This window comes from Aplysia californica, unplaced genomic scaffold (assembly GCF_000002075.1).
Source record: "Aplysia californica isolate F4 #8 unplaced genomic scaffold, AplCal3.0 scaffold00173, whole genome shotgun sequence".
In the NCBI taxonomy this organism is placed as follows: domain Eukaryota; kingdom Metazoa; phylum Mollusca; class Gastropoda; order Aplysiida; family Aplysiidae; genus Aplysia; species Aplysia californica.
The window spans coordinates 656,334-678,728 of record NW_004797443.1 but is presented as its reverse complement, the minus strand read 5'-3'; the positions used below and the strand labels follow the sequence as shown (position 1 = coordinate 678,728).

At 39.9% G+C, this 22,395-nt stretch overlaps 1 protein-coding gene across 2 annotated transcripts; it reads left to right on the top strand.

Moving 5' to 3' along the window:
• Positions 1-3,696: 3,696 nt before the first annotated feature.
• Positions 3,697-22,087, top strand: LOC101848587 (40S ribosomal protein S10). Of its 2 annotated transcripts, none has more exons than XM_005098142.2 (6): positions 3,697-3,721; positions 6,056-6,203; positions 10,130-10,310; positions 14,965-15,027; positions 19,487-19,542; positions 21,966-22,087. In XM_005098142.2, exons 2-6 carry the CDS (start codon positions 6,063-6,065, stop codon positions 22,023-22,025), a joined length of 501 nt encoding a protein of 166 aa, XP_005098199.1. In that variant the 5' UTR covers positions 3,697-3,721; positions 6,056-6,062; the 3' UTR covers positions 22,026-22,087. The 2 variants fall into 2 exon arrangements, with proteins under 2 accessions (XP_005098199.1, XP_035825606.1); XM_035969713.1 differs by lacking the exon at positions 3,697-3,721 and adding an exon at positions 5,434-5,528.
• Positions 22,088-22,395: the final 308 nt, after the last annotated feature.

Sequence of the window (22,395 nt, the reverse complement as noted above, 5' to 3'; positions counted from 1 at the left end):
ACAGAGAGTTGCAAACAAAGGGTCTGAATTGTGTAGCATCTGCGTTTGTCGAGGCGCGACTGATTTTTGGCATTTTTTGGTCCGCGAATCCCGGGTGCGATTTTTGCATTTTTCAAAAAAGACAAAACAACAAAACTACTTCATAACATATTAGACATGTATTTTGATAAGTTTTAAGATGTCCATGTGCATCTATTTTCATGCGGAGAATATAAGTACATTACATACTATTTATATTGCTGTCTTTTATTTTTCCCTCTTTGTTGTGTTTTAATTTGTTGGTGTGTTAATTTTTCTAAAAATTGTTCTGATGATTTGTTTTTCTTTTGTGTGTGTGTGTGTGTGTGTGTATGTGTGTGTGTGTGTGTGTGTGTGTGTGTGTGTGTGTGTGTGTGTGTGTGTTTATACAGTGTAATGTCATTTAATTTAATGCTGTTCCTACCCTTTAAAAAAAATAAATGTGTTATGTTAGAGCGTGTCTCCACCAAAACCAAATACTGACACTGGCACGCCCCAATTGCGTGTGATTCCATAATAATTTACATGTACATGTGTAATATCCTGTAGGCCTACTTCATCTTGACTTACAAACGTTTAGGGTTAAAACAGCCAATCTTCAGATAGGTGGACACGGGCCCTTATTTGTTAATTTTCGTGGTTATTTATTTGTGCTGTTCTTATTTTGATTCTATTCTAATCTTTTGTGAAATCTTTATTTTTTAACGTTTTTACCCTGTGGGTGACTACAAGTGATATTCTGGATGCTTAAAACAGAGCACAAGAAATTCTGGTGCTTTAGATTGTTACATCTATCAACATATTGCTATATACGTCGTCATAGAGAGTTGGAAGCTTGAAAATTAATGGCAACTATTTTGGCAACTTTTGCCACTTTTTGTGGTAATTTTTGGCAACGTTTTGAAACTTTTGGATTTAAAAAATGGCAACAAAAAACGCAGATGCTAGAATTGTGAGCAAAGTCGTTTTTCTTCCGTTACTGTTTTGTGGGACTTGACATACCTGTTGGATTTACATCGGGGCTATTTATTGGTGACCACTCCAACGTTGGTTTGATTTAGTTTTCCAAGAAATGTCTAGTGGAATATGGCCCCGTGAGATAATGCTTTGTTATTCTTGGGGATGTGAACCTGAATGACACCATGACAAAAATAAGGGTAAGACATGACGTTCCAGCACTTGAGCGATGTAGTCCACCGAACCAAGCCGTCCGGTGATTCTCACGAAGGTGGTTTTGTTCATTCCACTCCAGACCACCCGCAACCGCGACAGTTTCGTGGCCTCTGTTCATCACTGACAGATGATTATGTCCAACATCAAACACAGTCCATCGGCAAAAAAAGATTTTGTGCTCTACACGAAACCAATAGCTTCTAAATAAAAAAACCCCAAAATAACATCAATAAGCACATGCCATGTACGTTTTGCGTGGTATTTGTAACAGCTGTTTTCCCATCTGTTTGAAAATATCACCAGAAGATGCTGTTCCTTGCAGAGACAACGCTATATTCTTTTTTTCATTTGATACTTAATACATGCCCATTCTACCAATAATGTTGATGCTCCTCAATAGACACGCGAATACACTTTTTACGTTTCTTTGATTTCGCACAATTTTGCCAAGCCTGATTTTTTAAAGGTCAATTTTGAGTGACCATATTTTGGGCGTCTCTTAACATAGATGAAATATTAAGAAATCAGATGGTGCAGAATTTATTTTGCTTTAAATTTGTACGCTGCATTATATAGTCTTATAGTGGGTAGTTGAAGGCTTTCACACAATTATTGGGTGATTACATTTTCAAGTTTCTTTTGGACGCCACTATATAAGCTATATGTTGATGGGACCTGAAAATATTAATATTATAATGTGCGTTTTACCACTATATGCGTGTTCTCTGGGTGCATGCTAGACTGAATGATATTTTAAGTAAATTTAAGTTTATTACGATTACAACTCTTCTCTTACAACAAAGAAATGATGTCAAAGGTCAATATCCCAAAGATCAAATGAGAAGCGATACAGTGGGAAAAGGAAAATTGGGTGCTGTATGAATGCCAGTTTTCCCTAAACCGAGGCAGCATAATATGAAATTGCAAAGTGAAAGTAAGTTCAAAGGCAGAATAATTTTATGTTGCTAAATCCAGCATAAAACACATCTAGTGATTCTGTAGAACAAAAATTTTAAAGGTTTGTATCGGATCAGCAAGGTTTGCTCAGATCTGGGGAAGTCCCAGCCAAAAGAAGACTAGGTCTATTTATGACCTATGTGGCATCGTTGACACCCCCCCTGTAAACACAGTGATCTTATCCAAAATGAACTCAACCACGATCTTACTGTTTGTGCCTATTCGCATAAACTTATCAGTTTAGATTGCAAATCGCAAAGTTAAATATGACGACCAAAAGAAAAGTAAGGTAAGTTGTTCTCCTGCTCCTGTGCTAAAAGTGTGTTGAGCGGCCATTCCGATCTGAAACAACAACTTCGAGGAGAGACCGAGAGCAGACATCAAGGACACGCAACAACACCCCGCCCCCTTTTTTTCCCAAGAAAAGCAAACAAACAAAACAGAACAAAGCAACAGCAAAAACATTTTTTTTTTTAAATCGTGGAGGAATTTATCCAAATATCTTTTTAACGGGTGAATCAATGTTGTTTTTTTTTTTTTGGGGGGGGGGGGGGTTGGAGGGTGGAGGGCACTTTCCGCTTCTCACACACATTTTGCGTACCGCATATATGTACAATAATTTATATTATAATATATTATATATATATATAATTAAAAGGCAAAACTTGTTACAAAGTGTTAATTTTATAGTGAACACTTTTTTGTGCACGAAGTGGCTCTTAAAATAAGTGTTCAATAAGCATAGTGTTATGGTGAGATGATAAAAAAGAAAAGGACAGAATTGCTTTTAAAAGTGATCCTGTCTCAGCTCATGGGATGTAAAATCTATAGAAACCACGAATTAGGTGGGGTTTTTTTAAAATTAGTGTTTATAAAGGAATTTTCTAAAATAAAGTTTACAGGTATTTACAAAAATGTTGATCTGTAAATGCAAATTGATAAAAGACATTGTGCAAATGCAGGAGGGTCTGTTTAAGGAAATATTGACAATAATTAGGGACAGGAATTTTTGACGGCGCTATAGGTAATAATTAATTAGTGCTGAATATAACTAAATATAAGTCGAGGATTTACGTGTTACCCTCTTCACTAACACACGCACACACACACACACACACACACACACACACACACACACACACACACACACACACACACACACACACACACCAACCCACGCACACAAGATACGCACACAAGCGCTCGTCTTCGACCTCACTTTTTATTGGCATAATAATAATAATAATTTAATGGATAAAGTGGGACTTCTTCCATTGCTTTTCCGCGCTGACTTTTCTCTTTACCTTGAAAAGACACTTAAGCTCAGGCCTAGGCCTTGGCTTAGGCTTATTGTCACGAGTTCTGTCTAAAGATTAAAATATTAGGCATAGTATTTCTGTATTGTTCCAGCATCTGGTACATGACACTTAAAATCTTATATTATTATAAATCTATCATGACGATGTGAGCTCCAGTGTTAGTTTGTTTCGTTAGAGCAGTACTTGCATTTTTATAAACAATTTGGAAGATCAACTTCCGGTCGGTCCTTTTCTATTTTGTTGCTCCAAAGAAGGTAATCGTCCACCCTACTGTTGTCTAAAATCAGTCTTCATCTTGCTGAGTTATTACCTGAGATACTCATTGTAGTGATTGTAACATGTAAATATGGCCATACATGATTATTTCTTACTTTTTGAAGCAAACCGCCCGTCGTTTTTTTAAATTTTCGTGGATCTTGTTGTTACTGCGATAATAGGTTGTGGTTCATGTCATGGTTGTTCTCCCTGCTTTCGTTTTGTCTTCTAGCTACACTACTACGAATACCCGTCTTGAACTCAGCTTTGGATTTACCAATAACCAAGACCGAAATGCACCATGAACATCATTTGCGATAGATCTAGAAATCTAGATCTAGATTCTATATCTGAGTGTGGACAGTGGAGCTGAAGGCTGGAAATTGACAGCTGACTGGCTGTCATGTCACCACACACCTGAAGCTACAGTACAGCGAGCACCCAGCACACCTCTGTGATTAGCCCAATTAGGCTATAGACGATGTATTTCCGCCATTTATTTTTTGTCGTATTCCGGGCTTCCCTTGTCAGTGACTCCCCTTGTGGCCTTGTAATCTAGATCTCACCGTGCCATGGCTTTGCCGCTTCTTTGTGCACAATGGGCCACGCCACTCTTGTCCTGCGTCTGTGCTAAGATGCGAATCTTATCAGCAGCCGATTACGTTGGACGTTCCGGGCTGGCCGCAGGGGTCACTCAGTTCAGTGTGTTCGTGTACACTGAGTGGGCATGGAAACGTGTCTTTTCGCCATGAATACCATGGGAGTGTGTTAATCGATGAAAATAATGCTCTTATCTTTTTTTTACTTTTATAGCTTTCTATTTATAAAGTTGCGAACACATGAGTAACCCCCTCTCATAAGCTGATAAGACATTACTACGAGTAGATCTAGATATAGATTCTAGATCTAGAATCTAGTTATGCCCATCCGAAAACCTTTTTAGACACTTTTTGTTATGAATGATCTGGGGTTTGAAAGGGGATAATTCTAGGCTAGTATAGGCTATAGCCTAGGTCAATTTCCAAATGTTTTGCACTCAAATTGTTCTTTTTACCTGCACAATGATATTCAAAACTTATCAAACAAGCTTATTTTTTATCAGGTAAATTCTAGTATCTTTTCGTACAAAATCAAGCTCATTTGAAAGATTTTGTGTAGAAAAATGTTTTGGTTAGCGATTTTGTATTGTAGTTTCGTTCGTTAAAGTCAAGAGTAGGGGGGGGGTTCCCTAATAAAAATATGAAGGTGGGGGTTCCCCCTGAACTTTATCCTAATTTGATGTTTTACAGTTAGGTTGCATCCCTGCTCTTTGTCACTTTGCGTAGCCTATTTCAAATAGTAATAGAGTATTTGGTCATCAAGACTTCTGGATTTCTTCTCTGGATGTAAACAATTGGATCACCGTTTTGTTTCCTGACTATCCTTTCGAGCTCCTCCTGTCTAAGTGGGCCAGTTTGTTCTTATTTCGATGAACGAACAAACATCTACAGCTACCAACTTGGTGTGTTTTGAATGAAGACAGGCCACAAACGTACAGAAACTCAAGAGTGACGCACACAGTAAAGACTTCAGCTGCGTGAATGCGGGTCAGACACGGGACCCGAATTGAATGGAGATGATAATGCTCGGTGCGCTGAGCTAGGGGCCGGACTGACACGGGACCAGAACGAAGGGGAGGTGTCGAAATAGGCTTTTCGGGTGGCATAAACCCAGCCCCCACAAGACGATGGTTAAGTTTCATCTCCGACTGCTTGGGCTGTACTGTTCGTGTGTGTGTGAGCACGCACAGGAGTGTCTACGTTCACGGTAACCGGGCTCCTAGTCTCACCTTGTCTCAGTATCTTCGTACACGGTAACTGGAATGAAGATAAATCAATATTTGTCCTGTGCTGTCTCTTGGTGAAAAAAAAGAAAGTCATTCAAGCGTCTTGTTGGGCTTGCCATAGTGACCAGTCAGTGAACCTATACTGTGCGCATCACATTGTGAGTACCGGTTGGGGTCACCAAGGTTCATTCAAAGTCTGTGCGCTGCGAAGTATAGGGCTCCGGAAGAGGGAGGTTATTTTTTTTTTAAAGGTACAGTCGGGGGGGGGGGGGGGGGTGATGAAGGCAACACCGGATGACAAAAACTGAATTTGTAGTTCTGAACAGCCTAGTTACCATGTACGTGACACTGAGACTACGTGCCCGGTTACCGTGTATGTAGACATGCCGAAATTAAATTGAGAATTTCTGAGATTGTTTATAAAAGATAACACTAAATGGCCTAATGTCACTAATGATAAGAGACGAGCTTTAAATTACTTTAATTGTTCCAAACGTTTTTTCCACAGCATCAAGATGCTTATTCCCAAGAAAAATCGAGTGTCAATCTATGAGTATTTGTTCAAGGAGGGTGTCCTTGTTGCAAAGAAGGACCCCTTTGCAGCAAAACATCCCGACATTGATGTCCCAAATCTGCACGTGATGAAGGCTTTGACCGTAAGTGAATGGGCCCTTAGGGCTCTTTGATATTTCAAGATTTTAATAAGCCCGCCAAGTCTCCAAATGCACAGTCGTTCAGTTGTTACCTTATTAGGTTCTTGTCACGTACCCCTTCCAGTATTGTTATCATTAAGTATTAAGTTTAAGAATGTTATTGCATCTTTACTTTTCAGGCTTTGATTTTAGTTTGATGATGTCTTGTTTAACTGGATATGCAGTTTTGTATTTAAGTGGACTCTGAAATTACCATAGTCTACAGTTTTTGTCTGGGGGCTTTTTTGGTGATGGTTTAGGCCTAATTCTTCCGGTATTTTTTTACTTTCCCTCCCGTCTCACACTCAGCTACCAGTTGTCTATTTTCTACTAAATATTGATGCGCAGAACACGAATATCAACTTCATTTCCGTCGCAAATTAATAGTTTTTGAAATATTTGATTGTTTTTAACCGAGATAGACGTGCTTTGGACCAGTCGGGGGGTACCAGGGGGGCCTGCCCCACTGGGGTAAAAGAAAATCTGGGGGGGGGGTACAGGGGGGCATGCCCCCCTGTTTTTACCCATAATTTGATATTTTACAGTTAGTGAGTTAGATTTGAAATTGTCTTGAAAATAATTGATTTGCGACTGTTTTAGTGTATGTGATCTGCAGCAAACAGTACTGCAGTTTGACCCTTGAAACAGTGCATCTGTGTGCGGGAGTGAAAGTAAAAATTTACCATTCTTCCCTATCTTTTCATTGTGTTGAGGTAGTGAAATGTGTGGCTTAAACTAGTAAGCTGGAGTGTCGTGCTCTTTTCGGTATTCTTTTACTTTCTCTCCCGTTTCACACTTAGTTTCAATAGTTTTTGAGGGTGTTTTTTTTTACTCATGTACATGTTTTATATATTTTTTTTTTCTAGTGGTATTTTGCATGCTGAACACGAATATGGGCCTTCATTTTTGCCGCAAATCAATAGTTTTTGAGTTATGTTTGAAAATAGTAATATGGCTGATGTTAGGGGACCGTACGCCCCAATAGCGCTTGGCGCAAGGGGACCGTACGCCCCCATAGTGTTTGGCGCTAGGGGACCGTACGTCCTACCTGCGCTAAGGCGTGGTGTTACGGGACCGTACGCAGATATGCATGCATCTGGACTTTGCAAAAATACTGGAGGAAAACGGTCACTTTAACGAAGCTCCTGACGTAAGGAGTTATAACTAGGACTAGGAGAATGTTTAAAATATCTGAATACGATTGTGAGGTATCCAGTGGCCGTGGGTGAACCAAATTTTGAAATTTGCTCACGTCTGCACCCAAGTTGTTGTTATGTGTCAATAAAAGAAATCAGAGAGAGGGGGGGGGGAGAGAGAGAGAAAATAGAGATCGAGAGAAAAGAGAGAGAGTGTGTGTGTGTGTATATGTGTGTGTGTGTGTTAGAGAGAGAGAGAGAGATGAGGGAGGGGGGGGGTGTTCGTGAGAGAAAGAAAGAGATGAACAAATTTACACAAATGGAATGGTTGTGACAAAAATGAGTAGGATAATAGTGTGTGTGCGCATGTGCATTATGCGGGCAGACGTGAGTACATTATTAAGCTTTGCGACCTAAAAGAAATAGGCCCCTAAGCCCCATTTAACGACGCTAGTAAACGCCGCAAATTTACTCACTTTTGCATGAGAGAACACGCCTGAGCACGCACTAAGTCTTGATAGCCCGCAAGATGCAAGATCAACTCATATTCAGTGACAATAACAATAACATGAAAAGAAAGGAAAAAGAAGACAGCTTGGAAAAGGTAGATGAAAAGCGAAGCAAACTATTGTAGAGACTTGACAGAACGTCGGGGTTGTGAACCAAGCACAGACGAAATAAAGTTTATTTGCAAGCGCATCACGTATAATATTATACGCCTGTGCACATTAATAATAAAACAACATTAGTATAACTGGACTACTTTTGCGCGCAGGTGTCGTGTAACTATAGTGCGGTCAAAAATTTGTGGCTCAACTTTTCCTCAAATATCTCTTTAACCGGAGAATCAATGTCACCCATACTTTGCACAGCAGTTTGTATAAATTTTAAAAAAAGGCCTTAACTGAATTATATTTTTTCACAACAATTGAGGCTCGATCAAAAAAGATGTTCTTCATAAATTTATATAAAATACTAGGCCTATAAATCTCCATCATGCGAAAAATGTGATTGTTCATAACACTTCCCGCTTCTCTCACACATTTTGCATACGCATAATATGGCCTACGTCTTAGCTCGCCAATTACACTTTTTCACATTCTTTTTACACTAAAGGGTTTCCTAAACATACGTTCAATAAGCGTGCATGCTATTGCGATTGGGAAAAGATGACAAACTTGCTTTTAAAAGCAATATTGACTGAGCTGTAAAAAAATTTTAATTTGTAGAAACAATCGACTGGGATTTTTTCATTAGTACTTATTAAGGAATTTTCTAGAATACAGTGTGCAGGAGTTTGAAAAAATATCCCCCTGTTAAGACAAATTGATATAAGTCACTGTGCAAAAGTTGGAAAATCTATGCTCGATAGGTAAGGAGATATTTCACAATAAGTTGCGCGTGCATTTTTGACCGCACTATAGGCGTAAGTTGGTATACTATTAATTTAATTTGCACTCTTAACTCATATTCCACCCAAGGCGTTACATGATTAATGATCTCTTCTCAATCTAATAGCTTTATTCTCTCTCTCTCTCTCTCTCTCTCTCTCTCTCTCTCTCTCTCTCTCTCTCTCTCTCTCTCTCTCTCTCTGTCTCTCTCTCTTCTCCCCCCCCCCCCTCTCTCTCTCTCTGTCTCTCTCTCTTTCTCTCTCTCTCTCTTCCCTCTCTCTCTCTCTCTTCGCTCCTCTCTCTCTCTCTGTCTCTCTCTCTTCCCCCCCCCTCTCTCTCTCTCTCTTCGCTCCTCTCTCTCTCTCTCTCTCTCTCTCACACACACTCTCTCTCTCTCTCTCACTCTCTTTCTCTCCCTCCCTCGCTTTGATTTCTTTTATTGACACATAACAACGTGGGTGCAGACGTGAGCAAATTTCAAATTCTGGTTCACCCACGGCCACTGGATACCTCACAATCATATTCAGATATTTTAAACATTCTCTTGGTAATAACTCCTTACGCCAGGAACTTCGTTAAACTGGCCGTTTTCTTCCAGTATTTTTGGATGCATGCACGTATCTGCGCACGGTCCCGTAACACCAAGCCTCAGAGCAAAGGACGTACGGTCCCCTAGCGCCAAGCGCTATTGGGGCGTACGGTCCCCTAACAATAGCCTAGTAATATTTGACTTGATTTTATCAGCATGGGGGGTTTCAGGGGGTCATGCCCCCCGACCTAAAAAGAATCTGGGATGTTTCAGGAGGGCGTGGCATTTCACAATAATTTGATGTTTTGGCAATTAGGAATGATATTTACTTGAAAACTAGATTTGCAAGGGTTTTAGTGGCCATACGTGTGTTCTACAGCAAAAATTATGGCAGTTTAGCCCTCAAATCAATGCATCTGAGTGTGGGTGTAAGTAAAAACTTACCGTTTAAAAAAAAAAAAAAAAAAGTTTTTTTTTTCGAGGTGTGACCAATTACACCTACCCCCCCCTCTTTTTTTTTTTTATATAGCCCACCCCTCGGGGGGGGGGGGGGGGGGTAGGCCCTGTTTTAACTCATAATTGATTTGCGACAGTTTGAGTGGCTTTATGTGTGATCTGCAGCCAACTGTGTGCGGGAGTGGAAGTAGGAATTTACCCTTTTTTCTCCTGTTTTTACAATTGTTTTACTGATTGTATTGTAGTAAACCCCCTTATTCAGTGCCTTCAGATTACCTTGAATATGTATTAAAGTTTTGTTTGATTTCATTTTCGCAATGTGGAAAATGCTGACATTAATTTGACTAAATTTATTATGCCTGTGCTGTTTGTTCATAGAGCCTGAAGTCCAAAGGATTTGTCAGGGAACAGTTTGCCTGGAGGCATTACTACTGGTATTTGACAAATGAGGGCATCCAATATCTGAGGGAGTTCCTACATCTGCCTGCTGAAATCGTCCCCGCTACTCTGAAGAGACAGACACGCACAGAAGCCCCGAGACCAACCAGGCCCAAAGGAGGTCTGTCTTGCTTTGTCTGTGTCTTTGTATGTTGTACCAAAAGTATATGAAAAGCTGGTTCACTCGTCGAATGAGGTCTACTTCTTTTCAGTGCTCCACGTTTTCTGTGCTGATGACATGTGACCATTACTTCGTCAACTTTGCTGTAGCAGAATTCTTCTAAGAAAAGAACATTGTTATTGGGCATCAAGGTTAATGACTCTTTGCATGCCATTAAGTTATAAAGTATGAGATCATTTTAACAATTAAGGGCCTGACCATGTGTCGCCATAAATAAGCTGCATTTACCAATAACTTCATATTATATCCAAAATTTGACAAGCAACTGATTCCACGGTGTTCTAACACATATTATTTGTGGTCTTTCCACGTCACCCTTCTGTTTGGCTTTTCCAAGTTAATTGCTCTGTGAGTTATTGGCGGGTGCTGTGGTGTGGTTTGCTCCTTCTTTCCTATTAAACATGTGTTGTCCTTATCTCCCCTCCTTCTTTTTTGTGTCTGTTACTCTCTTGTAACACGTAATCTATTCTTTGGCACTTATATATATGGCCTTATTGTGTTGCAAGTGCTGTAAGACTCTTACTAAAACTAAACAAGTTAATTGCTCCGGGTCTCTATTCCTGTTCAGTTTGCCTTCTATTTTCTCCAGTGCTTAGTTTAAAGTTGCAGTTATTTGAGGAATTCATCATGCAAACGAATGCTAGCCATTGCTTGATTTATTTCCCAGCAGCGTTTTGAACTCTGTACAGTTTTGGCTAGGTGGCAGGCTTGAATTTTCACGGATGTAAATATTTCAGATTCCCTCTGATTTCAGATTTTTAAACCCTTCCTGCTTTGAAAAATCCCCAACCCAACTCAATAATAAAAGGAGAGAGTGCAGTATAAATCAATGAAAGTAACCTATAAAGTAAACAAATATTTCCCTTGCGTAATATAACTGAATTGTGTGATGCATTCGTCTTGCACGTACTATTATTATTATTAGATCTATATTATAATAGTCCTTTTAGTCCTTCTCGCACATTAACTTGGCACGGAAACATACACCCACTGTTTATTCTCACATTACAGAATAATGTTTGATGATGACAGGACTTCTACATACATAACATACATACATACATAACAAGATTTCCTAGGAAAAAAATCGGAAGTTCAATGATTTTCAAGGTCTGAAGTTTTCCTTGGAAAAAATCGGAAAGCTGTTCAGAAATTTGTTGTGCCAATTGTTAAAAAGTAGCTCTAATGCTTTCCAGGTTTCATATTTAGTGCGTTGAATATCAAACTGATTTAGAATTTCCCTTCTAGTGTATTTGTGGATTTGCGTTGAGATATTGAAGCATATATATTAGCAATGCCCACCGAGCGCGTTTTGTTGTGCCAATTTTTGGCCCCCACCGCAGGGGTGTTCCATGGGACAAACTAACGCAATGGTTGTTGTCTTCAACTCGCTTTCACGGGGGTAGGCCCTGTTTTAACTCATAATTGATTTGCGACAGTTTGAGTGGCTTTATGTGTGATCTGCAGCCAACTGTGTGCGGGAGTGGAAGTAGGAATTTACCCTTTTTTCTCCTGTTTTTACAATTGTTTTACTGATTGTATTGTAGTAAACCCCCTTATTCAGTGCGTTCAGATTACCTTGAATATGTATTAAAGTTTTGTTTGATTTCATTTTCGCAATGTGGAAAATGCTGACATTAATTTGACTAAATTTATTATGCCTGTGCTGTTTGTTCATAGAGCCTGAAGTCCAAAGGATTTGTCAGGGAACAGTTTGCCTGGAGGCATTACTACTGGTATTTGACAAATGAGGGCATCCAATATCTGAGGGAGTTCCTACATCTGCCTGCTGAAATCGTCCCCGCTACTCTGAAGAGACAGACACGCACAGAAGCCCCGAGACCAACCAGGCCCAAAGGAGGTCTGTCTTGCTTTGTCTGTGTCTTTGTATGTTGTACCAAAAGTATATGAAAAGCTGGTTCACTCGTCGAACGAGGTCTACTTCTTTTCAGTGCTCCACGTTTTCTGTGCTGATGACATGTGACCATTACTTCGTCAACTTTGCTGTAGCAGAATTCTTCTAAGAAAAGAACATTGTTATTGGGCATCAAGGTTAATGACTCTTTGCATGCCATTAAGTTATAAAGTATGAGATCATTTTAACAATTAAGGGCCTGACCATGTGTCGCCATAAATAAGCTGCATTTACCAGTAACTTCATATTATATCCAAAATTTGACAAGCAACTGATTCCACGGTGTTCTAACACATATTATTTGTGGTCTTTCCACGTCACCCTTCTGTTTGGCTTTTCCAAGTTAATTGCTCTGTGAGTTGTTGGCGGGTGCTGTGGTGTGGTTTGCTCCTTCTTTCCTATCAAACATGTGTTGTCCTTATCTCCCCTCCTTCTTTTTTGTGTCTGTTACTCTCTTGTAACACGTAATCTATTCTTTGGCACTTATATATATGGCCTTATTGTGTTGCAAGTGCTGTAAGACTCTTACTAAAACTAAACAAGTTAATTGCTCCGGGTCTCTATTCCTGTTCAGTTTGCCTTCTATTTTCTCCAGTGCTTAGTTTAAAGTTGCAGTTATTTGAGGAATTCATCATGCAAATGAATGCTAGCCATTGCTTGATTTATTTCCCAGCAGCGTTTTGAACTCTGTGCAGTTTTGGCTAGGTGGCAGGCTTGAATTTTCACGGATGTAAATATTTCAGATTCCCTCTGATTTCAGATTTTTAAACCCTTCCTGCTTTGAAAAATCCCCAACCCAACTCAATAATAAAAGGAGAGAGTGCAGTATAAATCAATGAAAGTAACCTATAAAGTAAACAAATATTTCCCTTGCGTAATATAACTGAATTGTGTGATGCATTCGTCTTGCACGTACTATTATTATTATTAGATCTATATTATAATAGTCCTTTTAGTCCTTCTCGCACATTAACTTGGCACGGAAACATACACCCACTGTTTATTCTCACATTACAGAATAATGTTTGATGATGACAGGACTTCTATATATATAAATATATATATACACAACAAGATTTCCTAGGAAAAAAATCGGAAGTTCAATGATTTTCAAGGTCTGAAGTTTTCCTTGGAAAAAATCGGAAAGCTGTTCAGAAATTTGTTGTGCCAATTGTTAAAAAGTAGCTCTAATGCTTTCCAGGTTTCATATTTAGTGCGTTGAATATCAAACTGATTTAGAATTTCCCTTCTAGTGTATTTGTGGATTTGCGTTGAGATATTGAAGCATATATATTAGCAATGCCCACCGAGCGCGTTTTGTTCTGCCAATTTTTGGCCCCCACCGCAGGGGTGTTCCATGGGACAAACTAACGCAATGGTTGTTGTCTTCAACTCGCTTTCACGACGCTTCTCGTGAATGAATATGAATGAAGCTTGGCAGCGAATCAGAAAAAGGTCAATCTCGTAGTATGCAGATTGACAAGTTTGTACCCATCCAAGAAGCAGTCGAAAACGTTTGGGAAAGTGGTTGATGTGGTGTGCTTTGAAGATTTTTCGGAGCTGTGATTTGTCAAACTGACTGATAAGTTGTACACCATTTTTCTTTATTCCCTTAAAATATCATGCTTTTGTGTTGAGCGGTTTTTGCGTAATCATTAAAAATGTGGGAGTTGCTAAGGGAAAAGAGGCATTGCCATATTTGCGTGTGCTAGGTGAACAACCAGCGGCTGGGAAAATTCCACTGACGTCATCGGTCGCCTCGGCCGCTACAAACGAGGCCCCGCTTATTTATGTGAACCCGAAAGGGGGGGAAGGATACTTCAAAACTAAACGGGGGCCTTGGTAACTTGCATTTGTGTTGCGTTTTATTTGGTCACAATGTGAAAAATGTAGGCATTTTTATTTGCTTAATTGCATGAGAGAATAGAAACAGAAAAGCAAACATCTTGAGAAGTGGTATGGCATTGTGTTTGCGTTATGAAAGCCTATTCCCCCTCTTGGGAAAGCACACACTTGGACTCGTCCTGCTTCGAAAAGTGAGGCATTAATTAAGATTGTTAATAAAGAGTATGGTACGTATTTAGTCCAGTCTGAGAAGATAGTCCCATTTATACACTGTTATCGTTCACGTGTACGTGTGTGAGTGCATGTGTGTGTGTGTGTTAGAGAGAGAAAGAGAGAGAGAAGGTGGGGGGGGTATAAATGTCTGATACATTTATAGTATGAGTTGTAGCCTACCCATGCGAAATATCTCCTGGCCTGTAAACGATATTATCTAAACGCATCTTAATCTACCGCACGAAAGGACTGTCCCACAATGGATATATATACAGAGATGATCTTATTTTCTATTACAAAGTGTGCATGCTTTTACTAGTAGAGAACTGGATTTATTAGATAAAATATCAAAGTATTAAAAGTGATGGTGAGCTGGCTGGTGTCGTGCGCACTCAGCGTTTTGTGTACACGATTGGATAGTCGGTGTTGGAAAGATGTCAGAAGAAGAAAAGTGAACAAGACAAGGTCAGTTATGAACTATAGCCACCTGGTGTTGGAATTATGTAATATATTTTCAGGGTTTTTTTTTCAAGTGGCCATGCCTAACAAAAGGATCATCTGTTAAATGTCTCTTTTCTCTGTGTTCTAAGTGTGGAAAATTTGTTCTCTCTTTTCTTGAAGGCCCTGAGGGACCCAGAGCTGGAGCAGCTTCAGACCGCGCTGAATACCGTAAAGCTGGCCCACGTGAGTATTTTGGGGGGTCTGTTGGTTTATGTGCTTCTTGAAAGGTCTTAACACCGACGTTTGTTTTCAGGTTTGGGCAACCGACCCGAATCTGTCGGTAAAACCGTTTCACTCGCATGCGTTTGGTGTGTGCCGAGGACTGTCTGTTAATGCGGTCAACTTAACCCTTTTAGCGCTAAGCCATTTTTACCATTACTTCCCTTCAATGCTTGTTTTATTTTAGAAAAATTCTAATTTTCAACATTGTTATAAAATACGAAGTGACTATTTCTTCGGACTGTGTCTGTTCTCAAGATTTTTTGTTATTTGGGAGATTTAGGCGTCATCTTTCATTCTGCCATTCTGCGAGGACTGGGAAGAAGCATTTTTTTACATCGAATTCAATTTCTAGAGCTAGATCTAGAGAATTTTAAATGTCTGAATATTCATATACTTCAGTTGTGGTTGGGGCAACGTTTCCGGAAAATGACTTCAAATGGTACTGCAAGAAAACAGCACTGCTCAACCTTTGCAGTAATCTATTTGCATTTAGTCACCCCGAAAGCAAACACTAAAATCTTTCATGTAAACAAAAAAAAAAACCCCTCCGCGCCTCTTTCACACACACTCAATCACATATACGCGCGCGTCGCTCCATTTGCAAATTGTCAAAAAATCTCGAGAACGGAAACCGTTTCTAGAAAGAGTTCTAGTTTATTTTCCCGAGTGTTCGGAGAAATTGAGCCGGCATTTGTAAAAAAAAAGCTCTCATATCTTTCTTATTCATTATAATTTCTAATTACAGTTAGAAGGAAAGATGTATCTTAAATAATGAACTACACTTGTGTCTGGTCAGATGTGGTTTTTTATGATGTTGTTGGTATCAAAATCCTCATCATTTTTAGTCCAGCCTGCTTGAAGATGAGCAGGAATATCGACGTCCCCTTCTGGGCTTAACCTTGCTAGGTCTACTACACAATGTATCCCAATCTTTTCACACGTAGATCTAAATCTTTTATTTGAGGACCTAATCCTTCAAACTCGTTACCACTGTCGTCCGATTCCAGAAAAATGTTAGGTAAAACTGTCTCTAAATCAGCTGAAAATTAAACAATATCCCAGAGAATTGCAGATAAAAAAAACTCCAAACCGATCCCCGACTGCGAAATGTAGACCTGCATGTTTGCCGACAATCGTCTGAAATCTGAAAATGGGCAATGCTATCGCAAGGCCCACATGTATTAGTCAATGTGCGAAGTGCGAGGCCTGGCCGAATGCCAGGCCCCCCCCCGTTTTTCCCGTCGGCACTTTCGTTTTCGCGCCGACGTCGGCGTTTCCTACCTAATTGTCGGAACCCGAGTAGAAATACGAATACGAAAAAAGACGATGACCTAAATTATCTACTTTCAGTTTCATGCTCTAGCGGCCATTTTGAATTTCGTTTGTTGACGACAAAATGATTACAGTTCAGATCGTGTGGACATGATTCATTCTAGTCTGACTCACTTGTTCTACTAGATATTAGATCTAGATTTATAGATCATTATAGACCTCAATGGAGGATTCATATTCCAATTCTATTGTGTCAAACCCTATTATAGGTTGTGCTGTAATATTAATGTTTGTAAAATCCATTTCTTCAGGTGGGTGAATTATTTATTTAGAATCCTGTCTAGACTCAGCTGAGTCCCTCTGTTTGGAATCGGATGCAGATTACTCGTTCAAGGCCTAGATCTATTCCTTTTCACTTGTTCTGCTAGGTCTAGATCTACATCTAGATTTATTTAGATTACTATTATGGAGGATTCATATTCCAATTCTAAATTGTTATTATCAAACCCTATTATAAAGCAATGTAGGGCATATTATAAATGCTTCTTGTTTGTTTTGGAGTGTGTTTTTTCTTTTCTTCACATTTTGGACTTTTTACATGAGAGCCGTTGCAGGTTTTTTTGGGGGGGGTAAGCCAAGGGTTAGGGTTATATCTCTTTATTGTGTTTGTTAGGGTGGTCGCTCGTTACTTGGAAGTCCTTCCTTTTATGACACCCTCAAAGGCTCTTATAATGGGGGGGGGGGGGGGGTTGCGCAATATTTTCTTACAATCTGGTTGAGGCTGACCGCTGACATGCAGGTCTATTAATGTTGGTAAAACGCATTTCATCAGGTGCGTGAATTATTTACGTAGAATAAAGATCTAGACTCCGCTGAGTCCCTCTGTTTGGAATCGGATGTGGATTTCGTTCTAGGCCTATTCCTATTCATTTGTTTAACTATGTCTAGATCTAGATTTATTTAGATTACTATAATATATGGAGGATTCATATTCCAATTCTATTGTGTTATTGCGTGAAGCTCTTTATAGCAATGTAGGCCATATTATTATTATGCTCCTTGTTTGTTTTTGAAGTGTGATTTTTTTTTCTTCGATTTGTTCTGGCGTTTTAACATGAGGGCCTTTGCAGGTTCTTTTTTGGTTTGGGTTAGGGTTAGGTCTCTCAGACCTGCCACTCATCCCGATTTAGTCGGGATATCCCGATTTTTTGCCCCAAATCTCAAGCATCCCGATTTTCCCAATATCAATCGCGTGTACCTCGATTTTTTTTGTCCCAGTCTGCTGTTGTGCCGGATTTTTCTGTCTTCTCCTTTATCGTGGGAAGCACCCGTTGAACTCTTTGTCAGTTTGAACTCGGGGCACTATTTCCCGAAATATTGATGCCGTATTTAGTAGTTGGCTCACCTCAAGTTGTGTGTGACCTTTGCCCACACTCAGATTTCTCCGATGATAGCCTGGTAACTGTTACATTTTGGCTCATACAAATAATCGATAATATTCGTAGTTCCGCTGTTACTTTCAAAACAAACCTTGTCTGAGGTCTCTTAACTGTGCGTTCACACCAAACTCTCGGACGAGCGACAGTGGTTCTAACCCTTACACAACTACATGTAACTGTGCTGACAAGACTAACATACGGCCGTTGTCGTTGCTTTAGTCTGAACGCATATGAGGGATAAGAGATTTGTTGGTACAACTGGTCGGTCAGCCGTTGTCGTTGTCCTAGAGTACTAGAAGTAGAACGACTGTCGCTCATCCGAGTGTTTTGTGTGAACGCGCAATTAGTCGGACCTGTTAATAAAATTGTTTCAATCGCGCATTTGCGTCGCATGGTATGACGTCGCAGTGTGAGTTCTGCGTGTCGGGGACCGTCCGTTAATGGGGTCAACTTAAGTTCATGTATTTCCGGACTTATTGGGGGGGGGGGTATAGACACTTAGACTAGGAGTGCTTGACGTGATGCTTCAGGATTTACAAAAAATAATAACTCGCACACACACGCTCGCGCGTGCGCAAACAAAGACACTTAGAGTGCATATAGGCCAAGTAATTTATGGACACCCCTGGACAAATTTTAAGTCAGCTTTGGCAGTGACCTTGGTGATTTTCCTGTTGATCCCGATTTTTTCTCCCCGAGATCCTGATTTTGAGGTTTCATAGAGTGGCAGGTCTGGGTCTCTTCTTTATTGTGTTCGGGTCATCGCTCGTTACTCGGAAGTCCTTCCTTTTATGCCACCCACAGTTTAAAAGCTCTTATAAGTTAGGGGGGGGGGCTGCGCAAAATTTTCAGACAATCTGGTTGAGGCTCACATGCAGGTCTAGAATTGGGCGGCCAGCGGCTCTAATAAACATTGCACTGGTGGACTGTAGTCACCAGCAGTTTAAAAAGTTGCTATTCTCGTGTCAGCGGTATAGTTTCTACCTTTATGTCGGATCACGGCCGGTGGCCCACGGAAGGGAGGTTTGAGTCGGTCATGATGCCCACGTAGAGGCTTAAGTTCATGCACACTGGTTAAAATGTCATTGAGGACTTAATGATAGAGGGCTGGGGGGGGTAACGATACTTCGACTAGGAGTTCTTGGCGTGATGTTTCAGTATTTAAAAGTAAAATAAAGGAAAAAAACACACACAAAGTGCATATAATATTTATAGACACCCCTGAAACATTTGTAAGTCAATCTGGCTGTCACCTTGATGATTTGCTGTTGATTCCGATTTTTTTCACCAAATCCCAATCTTCCCCTTCCTGAGATCCTGATTTTGTGTTAATTGTAAGGTGACCTGGAATTTTTTTTTTCCCCCCTCCAATCTGCAATTATAACAAAGACTTTTGTAACCTTTGGGTGCTTTTAGGTTAGTGAGGGATGTCGTGTGTTTGTGGTTTCTGTTTCTTACAGTGTTGTCAGTGTTCATGCTGGGGGTAGGTACTGAGGTGTCGCATTTGTGTGTGCAGTAAGTTTCCAGCCAAATGGGAGTAAGTTTGGTAGGTGGTTGATTGGTTTGTGTTCTTTCTGTGTCACTATTGTATGGATCTGCTTCCATGGATGTTACTAATGTTGTGCTAGTTCGCTGTGAACAGGTATGTGTTGGTTTTTCATTTTGAATGAGATCTGAGGGGGTTTTTCTTGCTTTTCTTTTTTTTTCAGCTGGAGGAGGTGACAAGAAGTCTGAAGTTGGCGCTGGATCACAACAATTTGAATTTGTAAGTTTCTCCTTTGCTGCTCTAATTAGAAAAGGGGTGGGGTGTATGTTGTTGTGGACTAATTTAGGGTAATTCGGGTACGTATGCATTGGTTATATGACGATTCAAGCAATCCTCTTTGACGGTAGAATATGCATTTGGGTTCATTGTTCATGCCACATGGTGTAATGGATTCAGTGTAATGTGTGCATCCGGCAATTGTTTGCATTTTCATATACAGTGGAAACCATATATAACAGGCCCGGTAATGACAGGGATTTTTAAAATCCCCGTTTTTTCCTACTCTTTGTCTCTATTAAAAGTTATAGGCAATAACAGGGCCTCATTGGAGCCCAACCGGTTATAACAGGGACAAAGGCTCTTTAACAGTGAGTAAAAAGTAAGAGAGAGAGAGACAGTAACGCAGTGAAGGAACAAGCCTACGCAAGCCGTGCCACTGCCAGCACACGCAGCGTGTGAAGCGAGAGAGGGCTGCGGTGTGCTGCAGACCTCGATCTTGCTTGAAACCTAGCAACACGCACGCATAATGTGTCACCAACGATCTCAAGCGCTAGAGAAAATGCCTTTCAATTGACAAAAATACGAAATAATCCAGACTGTTGACAAGCAAGCTCCACTGGCAGAGATTTGTCGTCAGTTCAACATCCCACAAGGGTCGATTCGATTCACACCATTATCAAGGATAGAGAGAAGATAGTGGAAGCATACTCCAATGAAAAGTTTGCTCTGGATCGAAAGAAAATGAGACTACCCGATGCAGATGCCGTGGACCAAGCTCTTCTGATGTGGTTTAAGGAGGCAAGGAGAAAATTGGTGCCAAAACCCCTGTTCGTGGGTACTTGTGGCAAGGGAAACTACCCATGAATAAGTACAGCTGGATTAGTCCACAAATGCTTACTTTCCTTGGCATTTCTGATTTAACAGGGATTGGATATAACAGGACATTTTCTCTACTTCCACTATCCCTGTTATATCAGGTTTCCACTGTATGCAAAATGTCAAACACCCGGTACACATTTATAGTGGGATGTTTCCTTGGAAAATAGGTAATAAGCCCCGCCACCGCCCCCATTGGCTTTACTAGCCAATAGTCCATTGTTTTCAATGTGGAATCTGATGCCTATTTTCTCTAAGTTTATCACAATTACCCTGATGTCTCTATGAAAAAGTGCTAACCGATTTTAGTGCCAGAATACATCTGCAACTATGTAATACACGAACAGTAGGCTATCAGTTACACTCCATGAATTATTCCTTATTTTTCTTAAAACGCTAGACCAAGGTTTTGTAATTTGTAGTTGACTGAATAACAAGGATGATTTCTCGTGATTGTATTATAAGAATAATTTCTAGCTTTCCAGTGACACTGAATTAGCACAAGGCTTAAGTCTCATAATATTCTTTCTTAGTTGTATGCAGGCTGCCACATACACAGCATGATTCATGAACAAACGCAGGGTAACTTTCAATTGTTTAATGGTAGAACAAGAGCTAACGCAGAGTGTCTTTAGTTTTAAAAATGCAGATGTGCATCTTTCTTCTCTTATAACTTGACTATTACTAGTCGCACAGATTTAAGATTTCTCATGGTAAAAGACATGATATTCATAGTCAGGGTTGAACACTGATTTTGGAGAGGTCTGTCGTGCCTTTTAAAAATAAACAATAATTTATTCATAAGTATATGACTAAAATAGTACAAATGTGACTAAAATAGTACACTGCAAACACTTATCTAGAACAAAAACTAAGGCGCAGAAATTAACCATTCTAACGCAGAATAAATCTCAAGACATTGAGCTTTTAGAACATGTGCGTAATGGTTTGCTGTATGGAATGGGGAAGAAGTTATGTCGTTTCAAACATAGACAAAAATACGAACTTCTTAACCGACAGCGGCAAAGTCGCTTCAGGGCTTATTAACCCCGTGACCCCGAGCTGGGGAGCTCCGGCGGGCTGTTGAGTCACACTAACTAAAGGTAACAGATTCGGACGAAAAGTGACGCAGTGGGATAAACTCTGAATGAATGGCGTAATTTTGTTCTTGAATTACTTTTCCAATGGCCATACACAACATTCCAGGAAAATACACATTTTTTTGCATGCATATATGTAATACATATTTTACATATTTGTTTGCCACAATAGGTAGGTAGGGTGATCTGATTGTACTGGAGTTCTGGAGACTTGATTGTTGGGATGTATTCTGAGGAAAACTCCTTTATTTTTGGTCATGGGGGAATTTGCAGGTTTGTGTATGGCTTTTGACTGTTCTGTTTCGATGCAGGTTTGAGTTTGCAGTGTTGTTTCTCATGGAATAGTTTCACATTCTCATCATCATTTGTCATGTCTGTGCCTGTAATTCAATATTTGTATCTGTTATGTCTCTTTAATCGGGTTGAAAATATTTTTTTCTTTCACAGAGAGGAGGATATGGTCGCGGCCGTGGTGGATTCTCTGGTGGAGCACCAAGTGGCCAGTGAATGGGGAGCTTTGTGCTGTAATTATGGGGAACTTTTAAAAATACACTGTGCTGTATAACTTATCCATTGTTTTCTTGTTTGTTTTATACAGTGGGCCCTGCTTTTCGCAGTCTCAGTGCATGTGGTTGGTGGATGTTCTAGTGTGGATTGGTTCTTCTTTCCTATCAAACATCTATCTTCCTTATCTCTCCCTCTTTTGTGTTTGTGACTCTCTTGCAATACTTCGATTCTTCGGCACTTTTTTGACCTTATTAAGTTGCAAGTACCGTTCAACTCCTAACTAAAACTATCTTTATAGACTAACAGGATCTAGGCAGTAACTGATAATAAATTCCAGTCTGATCTGTAATGATTTATATAGTAAAATTAT

Coding starts and splice junctions, on each gene's coding strand:
- LOC101848587 (XM_035969713.1), top strand. CDS start 5,449: ATGGTTAAGTTTCATCTCCGACTGCTTGGGCTGTACTGTTCGTGTGTG. Junction 6,204..10,129: donor ACGTGATGAAGGCTTTGACC/GTAAGTGAATGG, acceptor GTTTGTTCATAG/AGCCTGAAGTCCAAAGGATT. Junction 15,028..19,486: donor ATACCGTAAAGCTGGCCCAC/GTGAGTATTTTG, acceptor TTTTTTTTTCAG/CTGGAGGAGGTGACAAGAAG.